Here is a 24646-nt window from a genome sequence, read left to right as displayed (position 1 = left end):
GGTTAACCTGATATACACCACCGTGCCCCCACCCACTGAGTTCAGATCTGCGCCCCACAAGGGGGCACTCCACAACGTCCCACAGCACATCCCTGCCGTGTATTGGAAATATCTCTCAATGATAATACCAGAACCAATGAAATCATCATCGGGAAATGTTCCCAATACATGGCAGGAATGTGCTGTGGGACATTGTGGGGTGCCCCCTTGTGGAGCGCAGATGTAAACTCCGCCCCACCACACAAAATCAAAAACACAGGTGAAAAATTCTAGCTCTCTTTCTGATGGTTTAGCATCTTTATTAAATATCCACAATACAATGCATCATTACAAAGCATTCTTGTGGTCGGTAGAACATGCATCAAAAGTTAAAGCTAATAGCCTCGAAATGTAGATTATCCACCAAACCGGATGAACAAATTTTTGCAACCTCATGTCTCATTTTTTTTGGACCACAAACTAGAACTCCGACACTTGATTCTTTACACTCAAATAGTATCTCTGCAAGAGGAATTTATACACATTGTTAGGATTAATTAATTTAGTCTGTGTGAGGGAGTGCAAGTTAAAATAAGTGCTTATTGAATAAATGCTTAAAAATAAGTGTTTATTTGAATAAAAATTTATTTGCATTTGGCACCCAATTTTTTCAAGTGTTTATTTTTTAAAATAAGCACTTATTTTGTATTGGGTATTTGGTAGTTTTTTTATCTAATAAGCATTTAAATAAGGTTTGTATTTGGTAGTTTTGTATTAGGTATTTTGTCCTTCATTTTCTTTCAAATTTTCAAAATATATCCTTTGAAAACATTTTTATTAAATTACTTTTATAAAAACACTTTTGTGAAAGTATTTTTATAAAAAACACTTTTATGAAAGTATTTTTATAAAAACATTTTTATAAAAGTATGTAAGTGCTTTCATAAAAGTACTTTTATAAAAGTGTTTTTGTAAAAATACTTTCATTAAAGTACTTTTGTAAAAGTGCTTTCATAAAAGTACTTTTATAAAATTCAACTAGGGATAATTTTATAAGTGGTGTTTTAATTTTGGAAGAAAAAGTTGAATAAGTGCTTATTATATAAGAAGTTAAAAAATCTAGAAATTTGGGTTTAAAAAATAAGCCATTACTTTTAAAATAAGCACTTTCAGACTTATTTCCTAAATGCCAATAAGTGCTTAATAACTCAAATAAGCACTCCCGAACATGATCTTATTGTATATATAATCTAGAGATTTAATTTGCAGTGTCAGAAGGATAAGAAAAATATAGCTTACTCTTGAGATCAGGCCTTTCTCCAAGATGCACATTAGTAGCATTAAGCAAGGAGTGGCGGGGAAGGCTCTCAAGCTCTGTGTCAGTGTTGTTGAACCCAGGAGTCGTGGTCGGTGTTGGCACATCCACATTCTGTATTTGTTTCCTTTCAACAGCGTTTTGTTTCTTGTGCCAAAGAACCACTGCACTGGCTACTACCACAATGCAGACGCATACAAAGAATGTGTCCCAAAGGGCTCTGCCCGAGAAATGGTATATAGCGTCGGTATTGTGATCAATGGGGTAAATATAGTAACGGGTGAGAATGCCCAAAAAGAGGAGGAACATGACAAAGGAAGATGATATTATAGCACCCAGCCAGAACCAGTGGTTTGGGCCTAGAACTGAAGAGATGGGTTTATCTAACAAGTTGGGTTTGAACCACACGGTCCGAATGAGCTTCTGGTTATCAGTGGTGGTGGACGCCTCTCTCTCTCTGGTTACATAGGCCTTTATCTGAAGTTGAACCCGTGAAATGTCGATAGTGGCACCAGTGCTGGCAGGGATGAGAAGGTCTAGCATGGTGAGATCAGCGGAGTTCCTAAAGGAACAAATCAAGAGCATCCGTGGAATCTTTATGCCTGGAGTGGTGCTCCTCAAAATTATATCTCGAATTATAGAGATGAAAGGAGTTATGCCACTACCTCCACTCACCATCACAAGCAAATCGTACCTGAGCAATGTCGATCAAAATTATTCAAAAAATAAATAGCATTTTAGTGAAAGAATGGAAATAGATAGTTTTAGAGTCCATTCACTTTTCGATAGGTTACTTATCAAGGTAATTGCATTTACCTATGTTCTTTTGTTTATGAGATAAATAAGATTTACCCACCTATGGAGATGAGGATTGTTTACCCAGGTAAGTGATACCCAAGGAAAATAAGTTTTTCTTAAACCTCACATAAATCTGAGAAAAGAACATGGGTTTATTGATCAATGGAAACCAAAATCTCATTGACCAACTTTCCCCCCTCTCAAAATCCAAAAAATGAATGGGACCCTTCGGCTCAGTTTGGAACTTGGAAGGAGTATAAATACAAATATGTAGAGTGCAAAACCTTAAATTTTGTATTATTTTGTATGTATTTACATTGTACATATCTGCATTTGTACTCCTTCCAAACTGAGCCTTAAAAGAATTTACTTGAGTAGATGTTGTTTGTTTTTTCTATCAACACAGACCTTAGAAAAGGAGATGAAGTAGGTCCATATGGTCCTTCGATGGAAACTTCAAGACGGTCTGGAGAGGAAGGGGAAGAAAGAACTTGGTAAAGCTTTTGGGACCAACTTCCCACGTTCTTCACAATTATGCTCAACTTCTCTGGCTCCATGTCACAATTGGAGGTCACTGTGAAAGGATGCCATTGAAGCTTGGAAATACTAGGGATATTGACGAAAACAATACTTGCAGGAGTAAAAGTTAACCCTGTAAAAAAAAAAAAAAAAAAGAACTACTCAGTCTAAAATCACCATTGTGGCTTATTGTCAAACACATGTAAAAAGCAAAAGTGATTGCATTAAAGTCTCACCTGGGCTCTTGGAGAAGTTTAGTTCAGTGGCTTCACAAGGTAGAAAACGTGCAGAAACAAGGCGAATTCTTGTCCGAGATTGTAAGAATCTTAGGTACCGATCAATTAAGAAGAGAAAGACACCGGGAAGGATTGTGCAGAAATAAGGGATTCCTACATGCAACAAATAGAAAAAGAGATATAGAGGATAGAGGTGATGGGTGTAGAAGAAGAGCTCAAACATCTTTCTCCTTATGCGGTTAAAGCTCGTAGCCCACATTGCCAAAGCAAACACAAAAGCAATCTCTCCAGCCACATTGGATACCCAAGTTTTACTCCATTGTAGCATCTGCATTGTAAGTTGAAACCAATGTGTTAAGACGTAAGATCTCACACTATTAATGGAAGCTCTTGAATCATTTTTTCTTTGGAGTTAATAACCATGTTATATATGAGTAATTTGTACAAATAATAAAAAAAAAGTATAAGATAAAAGGAGAAAAACAAATTGGATGTGTTAAATAGTGTATGCCCTTAGCTCCAACCAGACTAATGTACATAAACATTTATTTGTAAATAAATAAAGTACAATGTTGTTTCATTATATATTGGTATGTTTTTTGTGTATTATCCCTTAAACTGAATACTTATGAGACTTGTGTTAGTTTAAAATCTTCTCAACCATTGGATAGACTTGGAGAGTTTATCCTAACAAGATTGGCACTAGTATGCTACCAAATAGTTAGAGCAGTTTGTTTCAACTGCTAGGGTTAGACTCAAAGTACAGACAGTGAATGTTTGAAAGAAACACTAAACCTGGACTTATTTCCAGTTATGCCCTGGACCTTGGAGATAAATGGGCAAAACTGAAAGGTTGAACATAACCCCAAACTTAATTATGATATTGCACTAAGTAGTGGATTGGGCTGCCTTTGATACAGTAACCAATGAGATCCATCAAGGGTCAAATATCTGGGCATGTTGGAGCAATTTGGGAAATTACTTGAGTGGGTGATCATAGTGATATGATGAACCCCTTTGTTGAACAAAGTGAATATTAGGGTTTACACTTTCTCTGATGGAAACCTAAACTATCGGCAATAGATTTCACTTGTGTTTGAAATCTAGTTTTGCAAAATATATTTTACATATTATATTATTAATTTAGCAAAGAGATTTTCAAAAGGTTTTAATCGTGGGATCGATCTGAGTAGAGAGTGTGAAAGTACACCTTGTAACTAGGGGAGAGGTCCTTCCATGTCAGGCATTGTACTGTTGATTATGGGTTGAAAGGTGAAGTATAAAAGACCATTATAAAGCTGATTACCTGATGGACTTTATCTCACATAAATCCATTATCCTTGGGTTTTCATAGGGTGGTTGAATCCAATAATCATTTAGGTGTAAATGTTGGGTCCAAACTTAGCCCATGTTGTTTGGCTCAGGGGTTCACTGCCCTAAGTAGTGAATTCGGCCCAATCTCTTTCAAAGGTAGGGCCAAACCCCCATGAACTTATGTGAGACCTTTTTGGAGTCCCACACTATACAATATTAGGCCCAAAGTGGCCATGCAACACTTAAGGACGTGAGGCTTTAAGAAAAATGGGCCTAAGGCCCATTACTAATATGATTAATTAATTTGTCACATGACAACTTAAGAAAACTGGGCATGGAGCACTTATCCTCTTAAAAGGATAATGTTTATCAATTAAGAAAAGAAAAGTTCTTATCCAAATTAAATTTGGATCATCTCCTAATCAGATTAGGAGTTTGCTCCATATAAAGATAAAGAGTGAAGTGGGTGAACCATCACGACCTAGCCTTTTCAAGAACCGATTTCTATCAGTTTTCTTTTGTGCTCTTGCAAGAAAAACATTGAAGAAACTTAGGTTCATTCATCCCACTTGATCCAAGGCTAGTTGGATAGCAGATTTGTTGAAACCAAAGTTGTTGAATCGGTTTCTCCTATACACTGTCATCTTTAATTGCAGACCGATTTTGGGACTGATATTGGGTGTGAATTTCCACCTTAGAAGCTACAATTTATGGTCTCTGTATAGGTATAATTCTGTTTCAATTTGGTTTCAAATCTAATTCGGTTTAGTGCAAGATCGATCATGAAAATTCAGTTTTCAAATTTACTAGAAAATCGGTACACGAAAGGGTTAAAAAAATTTTTTAAATTTTGCCCAACCATCTAACATAGTTCAACCATTTATATGATGGATTCTAAAACCATCCAACAAGATGAATGTCAAGCGAACCAACCCAAAAATGAATTTTTTATGGTTAGGAGTTTAGACAAGCGAACCAACCCAAAATGTATCTAACTTAAACATTAATATTTTAATACATTGATGAAAAATTAAATGCATATATTTAAAATGCAAAGAGAGATAAAGATAGAAATATAGAGAGGGGGAGGAGGGAAAATTATGCTTAAAATTAATTGATTTATTGGGCACGTGAGATAGACTAGTTGATGTTTTAAGAGAAAGGGGAGATAGTTTAGGAGAGAAAATGATTTAGGTGATTGGGGGAGAGAGAGATAGTTTTTGATGATCCGTTTAACATTTTGTAATTATTTTTCTTTTTAATAAAATTTTCTTTCTGATTGAGTGAATCAATTACATGTTAAAAACAAAGATTCTGTGAAAACTATAGACAGATAGATATGCAGGCTTTCCATGTGCTAACGGGTCCTATATATATCCCTATCACTAGTCCCATTAACCCACCATGTACATTCCTCCTCCTCCTCCCCCTTCGGTGGCTAAAGGCACATACTAATACTAATACTAATAACAACACGAACAACAACAATAATAATTAGTCAACATACTAACAATTTACAGGGTGAAGCTGGCTTAGTTTGTAAGGTCTCTATAGTTGGCTGCAGGGGTATCTGAATTGTTCTAGATGGCAGGAAATGGAATATCCTGTCACTAGGAATGTGGGGATTGGGGGGCAGAACTTACTCTCGCTCCGTTGTGTAGTTCATGAAGCCAAAAATATTAAAAAGAAAAGCATGGAACTAACGGGGTAAATTATTTATATGTCAAAAGCATCAAAAGGAGTATGGAGTAAATAAGTAGCAGAGACATCTGATTGGTCATTGCCCAGTAGATGATGAAACCCACACTGTGTGCGGTGAAAAGGATCATGGATATGTGGCCAAGCCAGATATGGTACTTGATACTGGATTCCGAGGTTAGACCCACAAGCGGCAAGATGGACGATGCTCGAGTCACGGGGAAGAAGAGAAACGCCCAACAGATGTTCCCCACGTAACTCACTCTAAGCGATACACTTCTGAACTTCAACTTCCACCTGCCAAACCCCTTAAGGGTGATAAAATCCCATCTATACACAGTCTAGCTAATTAACACAAAGTAGAAAAGAGAAGAAAATTATACATATTCAAATTTCACACTTCATATACACTCACGTTGTCACCCCTTTCTTATCCGCATAAAGGTGCTGAAAGCTGACATTCAAGTAATTGGCAAGGGACCAGATCATGAGAGCAATGAACATGGCCGAAAATGCCAGCTCCATTGCAGTGACTATTCCAAGAGACGACTGCACCAGCACCGGCCGTTTCCAGTAGGCCAGGCGACTACTTGCACCGGCCGGCTTTCTATATATCAAATCAATTCCAACAAATTAATTAATTCTATCTGTTAGCTTCCATGAATATATCTGCACAAGACCATATATCTATCAACCATGAAGAATTGAAAATGTCGAACTCTTAGCATCCAGTAAAAATTTGTTTACCTGTCGTGGTAATAATTATGATCAGATTTCTTTCCTAAATGGAGATACACGCATCCAAATGCCGCAATGAACATGATTGGGAACGTGAAAAGCAAAAGATTTGTGCCTGTAATTAACAAAGAAGATAGTTGTGCAAAGTATAAGGGAATTAAGAGGAATATATCCTAATTAAGCTATCATTTCATTTAGAAGAAAACGGAGAAGAAAAGAGGCCCAAAATAAGTAGCCTTGGCCTTGGCACTCAGTTTAGGTGTCCATTTGTTTTTGTAGGTCTTGGTTGGGAGCATAATCCAAAGCATCAGCCATCCCAGAAACACCACCAGGAACAGAACCTTTAGTGCTGCACGGATGCTTTTCCTTACATTGTATACAGAATGATTCACAGGAGATGCCTTCACCCCTGTGGACGACCCTGAATCCATTTTGAAACAGAGCTTAAAGGGTAGTGCTTTGCCTGTTTGTCGCTAGAAGCTAGCGCTCAAACTCAAGGACCTGGTGAGACTATTTAGAGGACCTTATCTTTTACATTCTACGTACGTACAATGACATTTAGAAGATTATGAAGCAGCATGCTTCATGCCTATACAAGTGCCTTGCGTTCCTTACATTCCTTTTGCACGTTGTGATGTTGATATGTCAAGTTGCTACATTCTGTCACCAAAACAAACAACGTCAACGTTTTCCCACGAGAGAGAGACAGATCCAATAATTATCCATTCCCAGCCCCAGCCATGGTCGAACATCGGTAATACTTCAATTGGCCTCCAAAGTGAATGCATATGCTTGCATGCTAAGTATATCTACTTCCGAAAACATCTTCACTTAGCCACCTGGTTTGAGGTTTGAGCAGGGTAACTCCACATGCTCTAGAGAAATTAAGGGTGTTCTCGTCATTTGCCAAAATTTATTATTTTAGGGACATTATACCTGATACATGATGGGGAAATGGCCAATCAACCTTATTAAATATTTTTATGGCAAAATTACTCCTAATTATATATATATATATATATATATATATATATATATATATATATATATATATATATATATATATATATATATATGCTTGTTGAGTCAGGCCTAGTCTGGGCTTGAAGTATTAAGCCCAATGTGGGTTAGGGCCCAAATTGAGAACTTTGTCATAAAAAATTATTTAATTATAAATTTGATTGGTCATTTGAGATAGTTTGGTTATGTAAAATACTTGAATATTTATGTGGACAATTTTTATTACAATAAAATGGTCATTAATTTAAGAGAAATATCAAAAAATCATGATAAGTTATGAATAATCCTATTATTTTATTGTGACATCAGCAAAATTATATTATTATTGTTGATGTGGCAACTGTTAGAATCAAACATGTTGGCGAACACCAAAGATGCTGCACTTGCATGCAAGCATGTACAAGAAGCCAAAATTTATTTATATTTAAAATTTGTAGTCAAAATGCTGCCGTTACCATCACAAAATGCCTCTGCTACTAAGACTTTCATTTTTTTTTTAATTCTCATTATCCACAATTAACAACCCTTTAGCGTGAACGTTTCATCATATAAATTGCCTGATTGACGTAGTGAACGTGTACATTATATCCGTTACATTCATCCGAATACCAGTGGAATCCAATGGTCCCGTGGGCTGGTCGGTATGCTACCGAGGCCCAAAAAACGGGAACAATAACAACAAACTCAACCTTTAATGGGTTTCTTTCTTCCCACATTGTGGACGCTTGAAGACCCCATAGGCTTTCTCAAATTTTGGGTCACTAGAGGGAGTTCAAATCAGCCCCCCACAAGACTGTCCCCCACAACGTTCAACAGCACATTTGTATAGTGTATTGGGAACATCTCCTGATGATAATACTCGGAATGATGATATTATCATTAGGAGATATTACCAATACATGATGGGGAAATGTGGAAATGTGCTGTGAGACATTGTAGGGGGCTGATTCGGTCTCCACTGGAGGATAATAAGTGTTCAGGGTCAAGATGGGTTACCAAAACTCCGATAAAATCCAAAGAATAATGGAAATACGATCACATCACATTATGGTTCTTTTGCAGTCTGGTTGAACCAATGCGACCCTTAAATGAACTGCCAAACAGAGACCCATATAGCTATGAACCTGGATAATGAACTATTTCTACTTGAAATGTTAGTACAAATGTAGTACAGTTGACTTTCTTAATTCTGGTTAAATGTACAACTACTGTAAGGTAATGCTTTTTAAATCAGCTAGGATTTGGTCAAACTTGTTGGAGTGGGATAGATTGGTCATTGCATTCTGAATTCACGCAAGTAGACAAAAAAATAAAGGATAACTCTCCTCACAAATCTGAATTGCAGCCCCCTCCTAGTCTAGTAGTATGCCCCCTGTTCGTCGATTTGGTATCAATCCATGGTCAACATTCAGTCCACCCCTAGAGTGGAGCTCTAGATTTCTAGGAATGGACTGAACAGTTAAAACCCAAAAAGAAAAACTTATGTTCATCATCGACCTTGCATTCTACTACAATCCTAGCCATACTGATCAAGCCAAAGCATCCACTTGTAAGATGTAGCTAAGGTTCAAAATATCAATACGCCTGGGTAGTATCAATAGCTTTTTTATTTTTTATTTTTATTTTTTCAAATCTGGTTTAGAGGGGCCGGTTTAAGGTCCATTTACCCTCTGAACTGGTCAGGACCCCGAAACACCTCCTGTAGGGGCGTATTGGAAAGCCTTCGATACAATATGTATCGGCTAAGACGGTCCAATACGTATCAATAATTTATTGAGTACGTATATATACGTATATAAACATGTGTATATATACATATATATTAGCGGGGATCGGGGTCCCCGTGGGGCAGAGAGTGCTCTCCCAGTTCCCACACCGTCTCAGCCAATGGGGATGAAAATTTCCCCATCTCCGTCCCCGCAGGGAGAAACTCATCCCCATCCCCACCCCATTTGGGGCAGATACCCACGGGATTTGGGGAAATGAGAAAAATTGCCATCCCTAAGTTTGATAAACAATCCTATCTAAAAGTAATTATTGTTATTTTTATATTGTAAAAAAATTATTAAAAGTAGTATATAAAATATAAATGATACATGAGTTTCCTTAGTATTCCCCCTCCTAATAAATATTGGTATTATCATTTTATATAGATACTCTTGAAGTGCAAGAAAACATCCATATATAATGCTCTCAATGAGCATAATGGCATGATAGGGTTCCTGTCATGGTTTTAACAAATACAAATTAAGTAAGAAACTATGAGAGGCAAAAGTTGGTTGAGATTGAAATGAAAAGTAGTCTTCTGAGTTCAATTGTTAGGGTCAAAGAGCACAAGCAGTCTTGCATACTGACCATAACAACAAGATATTTAGAATCCTACCCCTCACTCTAATATACTTTCTTGGCATAAATTCCAATAAAAAGGCTTTTTAATGTTTGGTAAGGTAAATAGAATGGATGGTTCAATATAAATTGAATGATTAATTTACCAAAATAATATACAGGACAATATAATATTATTCTTATAATAATTACTAATTATGATAATAAATAATAATTATTTAAAATTAATAATTGTTATTTTAATTTGATACGGGCACAATATAATATTATTCTTATAATAATCACGTGGACACTTTAATTTGATACGGCACGTCAAAGTTGGTTTAATTTGATACAACCATGGTTGATTTAATTTGATATGGCCACACCACATTTTGTATCCCGTTATGTGTATGGGGTATTGATGGAAAACATGAAGAAGACTATCATTGAGGTAGGGCTGCAAAGGAATGATAGGTAGATCCAACTTTCATTTGTTGATATTCAAAATTGAATAGGATTTTATATATTCTAACTAGTGATTGACCCCGTACTAAGCATGGGGAAGTTAATTATATATATATATATATATATATATATATATATATATTGTTAATCAGTTTTTGAAAAGAATTAGTTTTCTGTTTTTAAACTATTTGATAATGCCAATTATATGAATTTGTAGTCTTCATTACAGAAACAATAACTTTATAAACAATAATGAACATTTTATAAATGAAATAGTCTAATGAAAGTTGTGTGAACAATAATAAAATCACAGTAGGTAAGAAAGAAGAATAATTGTCATACGATGGAAAAAATAAGCATTTTTGTAGATTCCTATTTCTACTAACAAATAAGATTGTGCTTTCATGAAATTGAATTCTTTTATGTGCTTCAACAATGGTAATGACCTTCCAATCCATTCGCAATCTCGACATAATGATCAAACATTTGCATTTTTAGTGTTATTCGTTCTTAGGTGAGTCGTCTTTCCTTTGTCTTGTCTTTTTTCGTTATGTCTGGTGTTGAGTCTGAGGAAAAGAGGTGTCCGACCTGCTAGGCCAAGGAGGGGTCCTCGGCCCAAGAGTGGAGAGGTTCCCATAAGAGGGCCTCATCCTTTCGTCAACCACCTAAGAGTAAGTCTGAGTTTGGTCCCGTTGAGCTAACTGTCAAGGACGTTTACGAGCTTGTGGCTCAATATAGGATCCCAGACCAGTTTAGCTATTCCCTTCCCCTTGGGCAGTACACTTGGGAGCATGATAAGGAAGAGATCACCATTTTCGAGGAGGCCCTAAGGATGGGTCTTCGGTTCCTCCTTCATCCACTTATTCCTGAGGTGTTCAACTATATAACATTAGCATAGGTCAGCTTCACCCCATTTCTATAGGACCCTGGTCAGCACCATTTCTTTATGTCACTGGTGTATCCGGAAGCACGTCGTTAAACACCCTGAAACACTAGTTTAAATATTTATAATTTTTACCGTTTCTCAAACAACTACTAACATAGTAAATGAGTGAGAATGGGTCATATCCATAGGGAAGAAAGTGAAAAATTAATATATACTTAGATCCAGACAAGAGAATGCAATAAGGAATGGCAGAAAATATGAAAATAAAATCTATTATTGCTGAAATTAAATGTTTCGAATTTAAACAAGACAATAAATAAAAATTAGAATTTAATAAAGTATGGGAATCAACAAAGGAAATGAAAGAAATAAATTAAAAAAAAAATAATCCAAAATCCGGATCCGGTGGCAGTAGATGCAGATCGGCCAGACAACATGCAGAAACCCCTCCTGACAAGAACCAGGCGTTCGGCCTTTCTACAACCCTCGAACCCCTCAAGACACCTTAACCTTGAACCGAACGAATTCAGATCTGCAAAACAGAAAAACGAACAAGAATTAAATCTAAAAGATTGCAAAAATAAAAATAATAGAAAAGAAAAGAATGGTTGATCAGATCCAGTGGCGGTAGTTGTAGAATGGTTGAACAATTTGTAGGAACCCCTCCTAACAAGAATTGGGTGTCCTCCCCTTCTATAACCCTTGAACTCCTCAAGAAACCTTAGCCTTGTTAACTGGATGAATTGACCAACCCCTTCTCCAAGGCCCTTGGGGTCCTTTTTATAGAAAATGGTGGATATAACTAGAATTAGAGAGAAAGAGGGGGCAGCAACTGGGTTTTAGCAAAAATATGGGTGCCCTAAGGTTTAGAATGAAGGGTTAGGATGGTTCTAGGGTGATCCTAAGGCTGAGAAGAAAAGGAGAAGGCACCCAATATTATGTAAGGCTGAGATTTAATGACTAAAGGCTGAATGGTAAAGATTAAAAGGTAGGTGGCTCCTAGGGTTAGAATGCTAAAAAGAGAGTGCCCTAGAATGGATGGTGGAGATTAGAAGGGATGGAAGGTGTGGATTTAGCAGTTAGGGGCGGCTAGGGTTTGTTAAGAGTGAAAAGAATGGGTTAAAAGGCACCCTAGGGTTTGCTAAGGCGTGGAGAGTATGCTAATACAGTAGGAGGGGTGCGGAACTGGGTTTAGTAGCTAGGAGGCACCCTCCTGCTTTCATTTTTTCACAAAAATACCCCCTCTCTCAGTTGGGCTTCACACCAGCTTCCCAAAATCTGCATTTTAGCCATGAAAACTTCCCAGATTTCCCCAAAATTTGCACAGAGACCCTCAAAGGTCACAACATTGAATTTAACTGGGAAAAGGGCATACTTTGACTATTCTAAGGCCGAAAATACCTCTGAAATGATGCCCTTAAGGCATCAAAATACAGTTATCAGTCACCACATCAGCTTCCCTTTAGACGTCAAGACCTTCGCTGAAATATGTCATTTAAAGTGAAATCCCTCCAAGATTTATAGCTACTACCTGTCTTACCGCGTTGGGTGTAAGTTACTAAATGGCTTCCTCTCCAAGGTAGCAGACTGGAAAAGGAAGTATTTCTTCCTTGACCAAAATGGCGGATGGCCATTCCGAACGACCTGGAGAGAGGGGACTAGGAACACCAGGGAGGATGCATTGAGTGAACAAATGTAGATAAGGGTGCAGGTCTTAGTGGAAGGAAGTTGAAGCTAAGTGAATTCTTGGCCGAGGAGAAGCTGATCCAAGTCAGGCTGAGTCCTTCGGGTAGTGGACAGTCTTTGGTATTTCCCTTTCCCTCTTTTGTTTTGACTTATCTTTTGACTTCTCATGCAGGAAACATGTCAGGCGTGCCAACTTCCGAATTGTTCCAGGCTATAAAGAGGAAGAAGAGGAAGGCAACTCCCCTAGAGGCTCCTCAGGTCGTTGCTCCCAAGCCTACTGGGCAAAGTGCAGTCGAAGTCGTGCTAGTGGTAGACCTGGTTAAGGAAGACTGACCAGAGGGGATCTCGCTAGAATCCGAGGCCACTTGGACTTTTGAGGATCCCCTTCCACCACTCAAGGCTGAGGCAACCGCCACTTCGGATGTTGAAGTCGTTGTTGATGAGAAGCGCACCATTATGGACTTTCGGGCTGCCCTAGTAAAGAGCAAGGAAGTCGTCTTTCCAAAAGAGGTCATAAAGCTCTATGTATCATGTCTTGATGAGTTCGATGGGAAGCTCGTGTGCTGCCTTATGCTGGTATGTTCTCAATCTTCCCCATTGTATTCGTCACGATTCCTGTTTCGCATTAATTTCTCCTTCTTTTCTATTTTTTTAGATGAACACCCTAGAACACTCCCTATTGGAGCAAGTTGAGGGAAGTCTGGCGATGGCCCGAGCTTCAAAGGAAGCTACAGAGTATAGGTCTTGCCTTAAACGGGCTTGCCAACTAGTTAGCAACCTGAAGGCTGAGTTGTTACAGGAACAGAGCCACTACGAGGACGTCAAAGGCGACGCAAACAACTAGACTTATGATTTCGGCTAAATCAAAACACTACCAAACTGTATATCTCCTCAGCTAAGTAGAAACACTATTGAGGTTTTGACCTCTTCTGAGATAGGCCTAGCGGGCCTTAGAGCTAAAAGTGGTTTGGCTTCCCCTTATTCATTTAGCCAAAGTGCTTATGACATGTGTCGACTTGACCAAGTCTCATTAGGTTATCGATGTTCCACACATGGGTTCCTGCCTCCCCTCCAAGGTTCTCCTCCCCATGCACAAGCTCCCAAACTGAATTATTTCCAACTGATGTGTTGCAACCTGCTACGATGGACCCACCCGTGATCACGTTGATTACACCATGGAGGGGCCACCCAGCTAATGGTGGGTCTCATGGAGGCTGGTCTCTATTTTGGTCCCTACTTGACATGTCACCTTTCTTGGCTAGTCGGCAAGTCGGTCTTGGTCTTCCTGCTTTATGAACTTCTTGAGGTAACCTTAGTGGATCAGCTCCTCGATCTCATCCTTGTGGTTACGACAGTTCTCAGTGTCATGGCCGATATCCTAGTCGAAGTGATAGTATTTGTTGGGGTTGTAGTTGACGGGTCTCCCCTCATCTGAGGTGGCCATCTAACGTACTCGACCAACTTGATCTGCATGAGAATCTCCCCTCTCTTCATGTTCAGTGTGGTGTAGTTCCAATTCTGAGTGGGAGGGGTCCAAGAGTGTTGGCTTGAAGATATGTTGCTTCTATATGAAGACCTACTTCTTCTACGGGGGGACCTACTTCACCGGTTGCGGGGGACCTGCTGCGCTGTGGTGACCTACTCTTTTTCCTTTGCTTGTTGTTCCTTGGTTCATCCTCTGATTTCTTTCGCTTTCCGCTCAGCTCTAACCGAGATCAGAGCGCTTCTTAACCCTTTGTGAACTTGGCAACCTGATTAAGGAACTCCTCCATAGAGGCTGGAGGGTTCAACTTGACCACCTAATGCAAGTCAGGATACCAGACACCATTTACTACTATGGTGAGCTAGATGGCTAGGTCGAGGTTATGGATCTATAGCCGCTCTAGGTTGAATCACTTAATGTAGTCCCGAAGATTCTCATCAGGTCGCTAGATGACGTTGAGGAGGCATGTTGCTGACTTGGGACACCATTTGCTTGTCACGAAGTGAGTGGTGAAGAGGTCAACGAACTGACTCCAACTCTTGATCGAGTCAGCGGCCAGTCCCAAATACAACATCTTATCTGTACCCCAAAAAGTGGTCAGAAAAGCCATGCATAGGCTTGCGTCATTGGCCCTGTCAAGCTGCATTAAGGCCTAGAAGTTGTTGAGGTGCTCGACCAAGTCGGTTGTTCCATTTTAAGACTCTAGGCTAGGGGCCTTGAAATCCTTAGGCCATGGGGCCATGAGGATCTCAGCGGTCAGTGGAGAGGTGAGGGTCACCGGCTGTGCTAACGAGGTAGCGATCTATCTTGCCTCCTTCTTTTCCTCTTCCTTCTTTGCCTCCTCGTTATAATTCAAGGCGAGGTGGCTCCTCCCTACATTGTGGCATGTACATCTGCAACACCTTCTCTTGGACCCCTTAGTGGAGCTAGTGGCCTCGGATGCCACAGCTGGAGTTGATTCCACGGGAACCTAGCTTGGATCATCATGACGACGAGGTAGATTCGGTACCTAGTTCTAGTTCTGGTTCACATTTTGACCGATGACCTGGTGTTGTTGGTGTTATTGCTATTGTTGTTGATGCTACTGCCATTGTTGCATCCCAGTCATTGCTGTGAAATGGCCCTCCCATGTTCTCATCTATAGGTCTATCCCATGGATGAATTGCACCAACTCATGAAATTGGCAGCCATCAATCCCAATAGGAACCGTGGAGGGTTTGACTGATGGAAGAAACATGTTTACGGTGGGTAGAGGAAGTTTTAGATTCTGTGTGGCGGGGATGCTTGGTAGGGTTAGGGGAACTGTAAACTATCCAATCATGACAGTTGGAATGTCTTGGTTCTCTGTGGGCTGGTCCTAACCCCTTGCAACAGTGACGTCAATGCACACGTTGTTGACGAGGCTGTTGCTTGCGGATACCATTAGGTTAAGATTTTAGTAGACAAGTGAGAACTTGTCTTTTGTGTAGCGTGTTGCCATAGATGACGCTAATTGATTGTATGCGATCTAGTGCTCCCTGCTGGCAGACGAATCGAATGTCAAACTTAGTAGGTCGCTCGATCAAGCTACAAGAGAAGTGATCAAAGTGTTCGGGTTGCTTTACCTGGGGTGGGCACTCCAATGCTTAAGTCAGTGAACTGATGTTTGATAGCAAGAAAGCTAGAGAGATAGAGTGTGTGAAAGTTAAACCATGTGTACCTTTTCTAAGGAAGAAGACGTCTTTAATTCTATTGTTTGCCGTCATTTTTTTGCCATAGAGTTCTTTCCTTACCTAGCTGTTACAGTTTTGGTTTGCATGCATGCACTCAACTGATTTCTTATGCTGTGTAAATCACAAAAGCTCAAATGTAGTTATATTTACTGGCTAGTTAGCCTGCTGGATCTTGTATTGTTCTTCTCCACTGTAAATTCATGTTCTTTTTTCTGATTTATATGGAGATCAAAAAAAGTTTATTTTTTTGGATATTATTTATTCGGGTAAGTGATGCTTATCTTCTAGGTGGATAAATTAAGGTCATGTTTGGTTCACTTCTTTGGGCCTCACTCTCTTAATTCTTGCTCATTCTAGGAAAGAATGGGCAAGAATGAATAACATTAGAGTGTTTGGTTACAAAATTTTTTCCAAGGGCCACATTCTTCTTAGAATGAAAAATCAATTTCATAGCACAAAAATTGAGTAGCTTGCAGCATGAAAAATAATCATGTCCCATCTTGCTCATTTCATTCTTTGAGAAAACTCTACCTACAAAAATGTTGTCATAAATGTTTACTTTTGCAAAATCACTTTTAGAAAAATACTTTTACAAAAGTACTTTTGCATGAAATCACTTTTATGAACCCATTTTTACCAAAGCACTTCTATGAAAGTACTTTTACATGAAAGAACTTTTACAAAAGTACTTTTATGAAAGAACTTTTTGGAAGTACTTTTACAAAAGTACTTATATAAAAGCACTTTTACAAAAGTACTTTTATAAAAGGCAAGCAATGAAAAAAATGGGATGCCCCGTGGAATTGTCGTATAATCGGGAATAAATATTAGATACACGTGTCTTTAATTTACACGCGTAATGGGACACCCCGTGGGCTTAGTAAAGGCAAACAATGAAAATAATGACGTCACCCGCAACACGTCAGTTTAAAAGGGTCACGAAAGGAAATAGTATACGTGGATTATGAGAATCCTTAAGAGAAATAAAACATTGTCTTCAAAGGATCTTGCTGGACACATAGCGAAACCCCAATGGTGCTCTCTTAATAGCGAGTATAAAGAAAAATATCCCCTTTCCTAATAGGAAAGGTCTCCTTTATATGCTTCTCATTATAGCCTTGGGTTTCTCTCTATGAAAAGGGAGAACAACCCTTCCCTAATAGTCTGTTTGGTTTGTGCGACTAGATGGGAAAATAGGAATATTCTTCAAAGATTCTTATTTTTCCACGATTATTTTGAGCGAAATGATGAGATGCGATGAGAACTGAGTTCTCAATTTTTAGGACACAAGGTCTCACCAAATAGGTGCGACCCCACTGCGAAAGGAAATAACTGCAAAAATTTTATCGAAGGAGGCAAGTTAGCGTCATCTTCTTTTCAGCCGTCGTCCAACCATATTCTTACCAGTGCCATCTCCAGCGATCTTTCTCGGAGGTAAGCTCATACTTGGGTTCCTCTCACGATTTTTGTTCGTTTCTATACCATTTTTACCAATTTTCATGAATGAGCTCCCCACGAGATTTTCCCAGTGCCTAGAGCCATCTATGGCCGTCTAGATCCAAAAATACGTCTGATCTACCATTGAAGACATTTATTTTAATGTCGAAGCTCCAAATCTATCATCTAGTATCTGCCTTTTTCTAGATCTGTTGTTTCTTCTAGATCTGTGTTTTTTCTAGATTTGTTGTTTTATATATTTGTTTCAGAGTTAACATTAGATCTGATGGTGTTGGTTTCAAATACATTTGTCTATGTTAGATTTCTTGTGTTGTAGATTTGTTTTAGGTTTGTTGTAGATTTGGTCTCAAATACATTCATCTTCTTCTCAATAATGCTCAAAATCATATCTGTATTTTTTTTTCATTTTTTGTTGTGTTTCAAGTTATCTCAGGTAACCCAAGGGGTTTTCAAGTTAATGTACTACATCTCAGTCAACCCACGCAAGGGGCTTTCATTTTTTTGTAGTAGAGTAGTATATACTGATTTGGGTATTGAATACTCTATTGCAAATGATGATGAATAGCAATAGTATATGCTGGTTTGTGTGTTATTTTCTCAATAATACTCTGTATTTAGCAGCAGTTTCTTAAATCAAGCTTTACATAGTCTATATGCAGGATTGAATCAATATATGTAGTGTTCAAAATAAATAATTTTTAATGAAAGTTCCTAATCAAATGTATGCTAAACTGTTGGAAGCACAATTGGGTATATGAATCAAATGTATGCTAAACTGTTGGAAGCACAATTAGGTATATGAATCAAATGTATGCTTAATTGTCACCAATTGTGCACAAGAATTGTTGAATTCCTCTGTTACTAGGCATGAAGGTGAAGGCACCAAAAGAGGATCATTCGCAATCAATGGTCATTCTTGTGTTGGTTATTAGTTTGGTGGTTATGTCAATCTTATACTTGTTTAAATGATGGTTGCAAATATTTGGTTATTAGGGAATTGACGTATGACATGTTTGATGAAACTGTTTATATTAGGTATTTCAAATACAACATATATTTACTACGTAGGAATTTTTAATTGTGCCATGTCATCACGCCACCCCAAAACAAGTCTTGTGATGTGAAATTAGAGAATGCAAGGATTTGTCAACAATCAAACATTAGGAAACAAATTGTTAGACAGTTTTGTATGCCCTTAGCTTCAATCAGAATGATGTACTTTATGAGTTTATTGTAAATGAATAAAAGTGCATACTTGATTCATGTTCCTTTGGTATGTTTCTGTGTAATACCCTTAAATTGGACACTTAATGAGACTCGTGTTAGTTTAGAATGTTCACAGCCAGTGGGTCGGTCTGGGGAGACCTATCCTGATAAAACTGACACTGTGGTGCCACCAAGTCGGTTGGGGTGGCCTGTCTCAACTGCCAGGTTGAGACCCTAGGCACATACAGTATAGGATTAATTGAATCTTTGAACTGACCAAATTTCCAGTATTGCCCTGGACCTTGGAGATTAATGGGCAAAACTGGAAAGTTACACCCGACCCCTAGACTCAATTATGATACTGCACTAGATGTCGGATTGGGTTGTCTTTGATGTACCAATCAGTGAGATCCTTAGCGGTGGTCAAAACCTGGGTATGTTGGGAAAGTCTAAGAATTCATCTGAGTGGGTGATCATAGTGACAGGATCAGCCCCTTTGTCGGACAAAAGTAATGATCGAGGATGCACTCTCACTGATGGAAACCAAGACTGCCGGTAGCCGATTTCAAACGTTGAGATTTGGTTTACAAAATATATTTTATATGAGATATAAAAGTATATATATTATGATTTCTAAAATGTTTGCAAAAGGTTTTAATTCCCGGGATCCATATAAGTAGAGAGTGCAATACTGTTCCTTGCAGCCGAGGGAGAGGTCCTCTCTTGTCGGGCAGTGTTTGATCATTAAGAGCTGAGAGGTTGAGTATAAGACCATTGAGGGTAATACCTGATGGGCTAATCTTGCATCTGCCAACACTCCCTGAGTGTTACAAGGTGGCTTGGCCCAGGGACCAGTTAGGGTAAGTGTTGGGCCCATAGAGCCCATTTGATGGGTTTCAGGGGGTGCACTGTCCATAGCAGTGTATTCGGCCAAGCCTTGTGACAAAGGCTGGGCTAAACCCATGTGGCTGATGTGTAGATCAATGCTTGGGTCCCACGCCATACAAGGAAGCCCAACTGGGCAGCAGTTAGGAAGGTTAAGTGAGCACATAAGCTTAATGGGCCTAAAGCCCATTTCGAACTGAACTTATTTAATAAATAAAATATGGGCGAATTCTGAGATGGATCAGCAGATAGAATAGGGTTTTAACCCTATTCACTCAGAGAGTCTAGATTCAAATGTGATTTGGACCCGAAAACCTCCTAATAAGATTAGGAGAAGGTTGATCCAATCTACAGATAAGATAAGGGTTTATCCTTATCACCTAAAGAGATGTTTTGATCCAAATAAGATTTGGATCAGCAGTTCCTAATTGGATTAGGAGCTGATCTTTTAGGGTTACAAAAGGAGGGGGCGGCAGCCTTTAGAAGAAACATACTCACATCCTCTTCAGAGCTGAAAACACAGAAGAAAGATTTTTGCAATCCCTGCAAAGATCTTTCTTGCCGCCTCCTTCCTATGGCCGCCAGACATCCAGTTCGATCTTCAACTTTGTGGGAGAAGTCAAGATTCGATCTTGACATCAGTTCTTTGTCAAAGAATTGAAAGGAAGCTGTGCTCACGTGCCAACCTGTTGTTTCTTGCGAAGGACAGAGTTCTTGGAGAAGAACACTTCTGATTCTGCTCCATCCTATACTGCGCCATTTTCAGTGGGAGAAATCTAGATCCTTCCTTGGGCGTGAACACCTTCGTTGGGAGATATTATTTCTCCAAGATTTGGGCGTCCATACGATGGATCTCTCATACCTTTCACAGATTTGGCTGGATAACTGGCCTCAGCAACCAAACACAGGTGACAGGATTGAGAAAAAAAATTTCCCTTCTCATCCCATCCCATCCTTTATCGGTAACCAAACAGACCCTAAGGGAAAGACAAATACATCAGATAAACTTGGCCTAGGGTTTCTTAAAAATGGACTCTCCCTTCTATCCTCTCTTCTTTTCTTTTCCCCCATCCTCTCTCTTTTCACCACCTTCTCCGAACCTTCATAGACTTGACCAATCTCCGTAGCCTTATCATGGCATCAACATTAGAATCTCTGGTCTGATCTTCAAAGAAAGTGATGGTAATTATTTTATCGCTCAAAACTTAAAAAAGAAAAAAGAACTGAGAAATCTTTTCGTCGAAGGGATTTCAGGGCAGTGCAATTTCACAAGCAACAAGCTTGTCGTTGGAATCCACAGAGCAGCCTATTCATCATTAACTCTAGAGTTATTCGACTAATATACCTCTCTAATTTGTTTGGTCGTTACTCATCCCTTCCTCTTTCTCGTTATTGTGGGCTTTCCTTTGTTACCACCACATAAATCCATTTCAAAAGAAAACCCTCGCTTCAAGACTTCTATTTCAAAAGAAAACCTTCCGCACCACATGAAACCCTCGCTACAATGGGGTATCTCCATTCGTCGACAGTCAACTTTTGTTGTTCATGTAACAAAGAACAGGTCGAGAAATCAAAGGGGGATCGATAGTCAGGATATTCAAAACTCCCTCGCCCATCACCAACACTTTTAACTGCGGCCACTTGACACCTGCGACACATAAATAAATACCGATTGAAAATAAGAAGGCCTGACTTCTAGTTGACACTTGCGGAAGGGAATGGTGTGAAACGAATCGAAAAAAATGGGGAAAGGGATTTTTACTGTAGATCGTCTTCCTCCCTTTTTCATCGAATAGTAGTAGCGATGGAAGCGAATCCAATCGAACGGCGAGAAGTTCTTCATAGTGATGACCCTTAGAGCAATCTTTCATTGGATCTTCGGTGATTATTTTCACCATTTTTGCGGATCTCTTTGGAACTTGAACTTCCATCCACAGACCACAACAAAACGGAGTTTTTCCCCTGTATTGTCCATTGAATTCAGGCCAACATATAACACAGGATTAGGGTTTCCCATGAGATCAATACTCTCGCACCCCTTCTTCCGAAACGGTTCCTCTCATGCTCTGTCGAGGTCGTCTTGATAAGGAGTTGCCGAAGGTTACCAACAACGTTTAAGCTAGGGGCGTAGATGCAACACATGATCTTCGGACCTGATGCGATTGAGAAAGTTCGAGCTTCGGATAAGGCCCCATGGCATTATTGGCAGCGATGTTCTCAAATTGACTAACGGTAGCCATAAGGGGATACAAGTGAAAGCTGACTGCGATTTAGCAGAAGGGGATCCTACGATTCACCATTAAGATATCTACTGCTTGGGAGATGATCAGAGACGCAGGTTCAATAGGTTTTCTAGGTCTTCTCTATTGCATTTATGTATGGAAAAAGCTTGGGGGAAGCCGATATGTTGGAATTGAACTGCACAAGTTTTAGAACCCAACCACGTATCATTCGGTATTTATTAGTTTGACCATGTGTCTGCATGTTATTGTATGAATTATGAAGTCGAATGGTGGCTTCTTCCTTCTGAGATTTCTGTAACTAAACATTCAATTTTCTCTAACAACTTTATTTGATTTGTTGCTTATCATTGTGATTCTAGTAAGGTTTTTTGTGATACTGATGCATGAGACAATTAAGTTTAAGCCCTGGTAACATTTTCCTTTGTTCCCCTGTTTTAGTGGGTCCAGTAGGCACACACACCTTTGGCATATCTCTGAAGATAATTGCCTAAACGATCAAATCCGATTTCCATTTTGGTTTGAGCCTACGATCCTACAATCAAATTACAGACAAACCCCATACATCGGTTCCTCCTCCTTGATAATTTTGATAACTTTGCCTAGAATCCTTTTCCGGTTCTATTTAGAGCATAGTATATATATATATATTCTATTTGTCTTCTTAATAAATGTGAAAAAAAACTATGATCATCAGGGGCTACCATTTAGATCAATTGCCAATGAATTACAAAAGTATCGAGGGAACCAACTAAGTTAAAAAAAAAAAAATTAATTAAGAAAACTAACATGTTGATTTACGAAGTTGAGTATATGGTTCAGTTTATAATTTTTGTTCAAAACTTGATCACGAGCTTCCCTAGTCGTAATTGTAGCCATGGTTCCACAATAGTCCTGTCCTAACACTTAAAGTAAATATAGAGACATGAAGAAGCTATACATGTACTGAAAAAAAAAAAAAAAACTGAAGAAAAGCATGCTCCATAGAGGTATTTGAACCCAAGTTGATCATTGCTTTACTATTGATTCAATATTTTGTATGGTGTTTGCCGATTAACTTTCAGAATGACTTGTTGGGTGTGTAATATTGTTGGAATTCCCTTCTGGATAATTTTACTAATACGACGCATCCAAATTATTCCTTTGACTTCAGACTTTATCACTCATTCTAATTAAATTAACTTGTTAAATTTGACAGGATATTACACACTTATATAATTTAGTCTTTGATAAACCACTCCATAGTTCTTCTGTTTGATTAACTTAAACCTACTTTGACCAATCTGAGGTTCGGTTTTTCTAGTCCACAATAAATGAGGGTAGCTTCATAGCTTCATGCACCCAAATAAGCTCAAACATTGCTGAAATTATCTCTTAGAGTGCGTTTTTGGGCTCCCTTTCAGCCTCATCACTTCCCAAATCGAATTTCCAGCAAATAAAGAGAAGACCTTACAATTACATGACATCAGTTCTCTATGAACCATTCCCCTAGCTCCTTATTTGTTTTCTTGTTCTACATACTCAGTGGTATCTAACGCGATTCTTGGCTCCAATTAAATACCAAAATCCGATCTGTGGTGAATAGCGGTGGTTTCACTTAATGCCATGTTGCTTAGCACTAGAGTTAAAAGGGGAAGAAGGGAATCAGTAAAGATACCGAAATCAGTATGGGCGCAGCCGAGAATCTCACATCACAATTGTGTTTATTTTCTTTGGATTTCTCTTGGACCCCACTTAGCGAATATAGCCTTGTCTAATCGTGTACGTCAACACTGTTGTACTCAAAGGGGAAAAGGAACTCATCTCTCTTTTGAACAGGGTAGGTCCTAAAATCTTTTTGTCTATTTTGATTTTCTTTGTAAAATCTGCTATATTTAATTTTACATTATAATACTCATGCTACCGTAGCTTGACAGAATTGATTGATACACCCTCACGATATTTGTTAAATATAAATCTAGTTATTTCTACATTAGTAAAATTCAATCCAAATCACTGAAGTATTAAAATCTGAACTGGTATTCCAACTTTGTTTGATATAATTACATATGAAAGCCCTTTCTTTCAAAAAACTTAGAATTTAGTTTGGAATATTGTTGAAACTCAGCTATTTTGATCAATTTATTCATTTCTCTATGCATCAGTGACTATTTATTACTTATTAGCTGGCTGAAACATATATTTGTTATTTAAGGTCGCTAGACTAGTTTAGCATCATCTCTGTCATCTATATATCCTTATATAAATTTTTGTTTGCTACCTCTATTTTGTCATGTTCTATTATCTTTTTACAATTACAGCAGTTATACTAACTCCTTTTAGCATCCATAACCGATTTCTAAAATTTCATTTGCATTTCCGTTATCTCTTTTTAAATTTGTAATTTGATTATACATACAATCGTTATCCTAATTCTTTTACCCTCCTTTTCTCCCTTATTTTGATATTTCATTTAGCGCATAGCTATCTGCTCCTTTCTTTTTCAAAAATCGGACATATGATTTTTTTGCATGATACATTATAGATTTTGTGTATCAACTCACACATAACAAACTTCATCATATGCATATATTAGTACCCTTCTAACTATTTCACTATTACCACTAGGGATCAGGGGTTATGTGCTTAAGCATTATTAGATAGACAAATGAATTAGATTATAAGAATGGTAAAATGGAAA

The 24646-nt window shown here is 38.4% G+C and overlaps 1 protein-coding gene across 1 annotated transcript; it reads right to left on the bottom strand.

Annotated features, from left to right (window-relative positions):
- Positions 1-278: 278 nt before the first annotated feature.
- LOC104611528 (ferric reduction oxidase 4-like) lies at positions 279-7065 on the bottom strand. Its single transcript, XM_088890670.1, has 8 exons — positions 6817-7065; positions 6607-6717; positions 6275-6466; positions 5926-6156; positions 2848-3179; positions 2501-2744; positions 1279-1988; positions 279-501 (listed from the first exon to the last, which is right to left on the bottom strand). Exons 1-8 carry the CDS (start codon positions 7026-7028, stop codon positions 362-364), a joined length of 2172 nt encoding a protein of 723 aa, XP_088746796.1. The 5' UTR covers positions 7029-7065; the 3' UTR covers positions 279-361.
- Between the last annotated feature and the right edge of the window lie 17581 nt (positions 7066-24646).

The sequence above is a fragment of the Nelumbo nucifera genome, chromosome 6 (assembly GCF_055504915.1).
Source record: "Nelumbo nucifera cultivar China Antique chromosome 6, China Antique-T2T, whole genome shotgun sequence".
NCBI classification, from domain to species: domain Eukaryota; kingdom Viridiplantae; phylum Streptophyta; class Magnoliopsida; order Proteales; family Nelumbonaceae; genus Nelumbo; species Nelumbo nucifera.
This window is presented reverse-complemented; position numbering and strand designations above follow the sequence as displayed.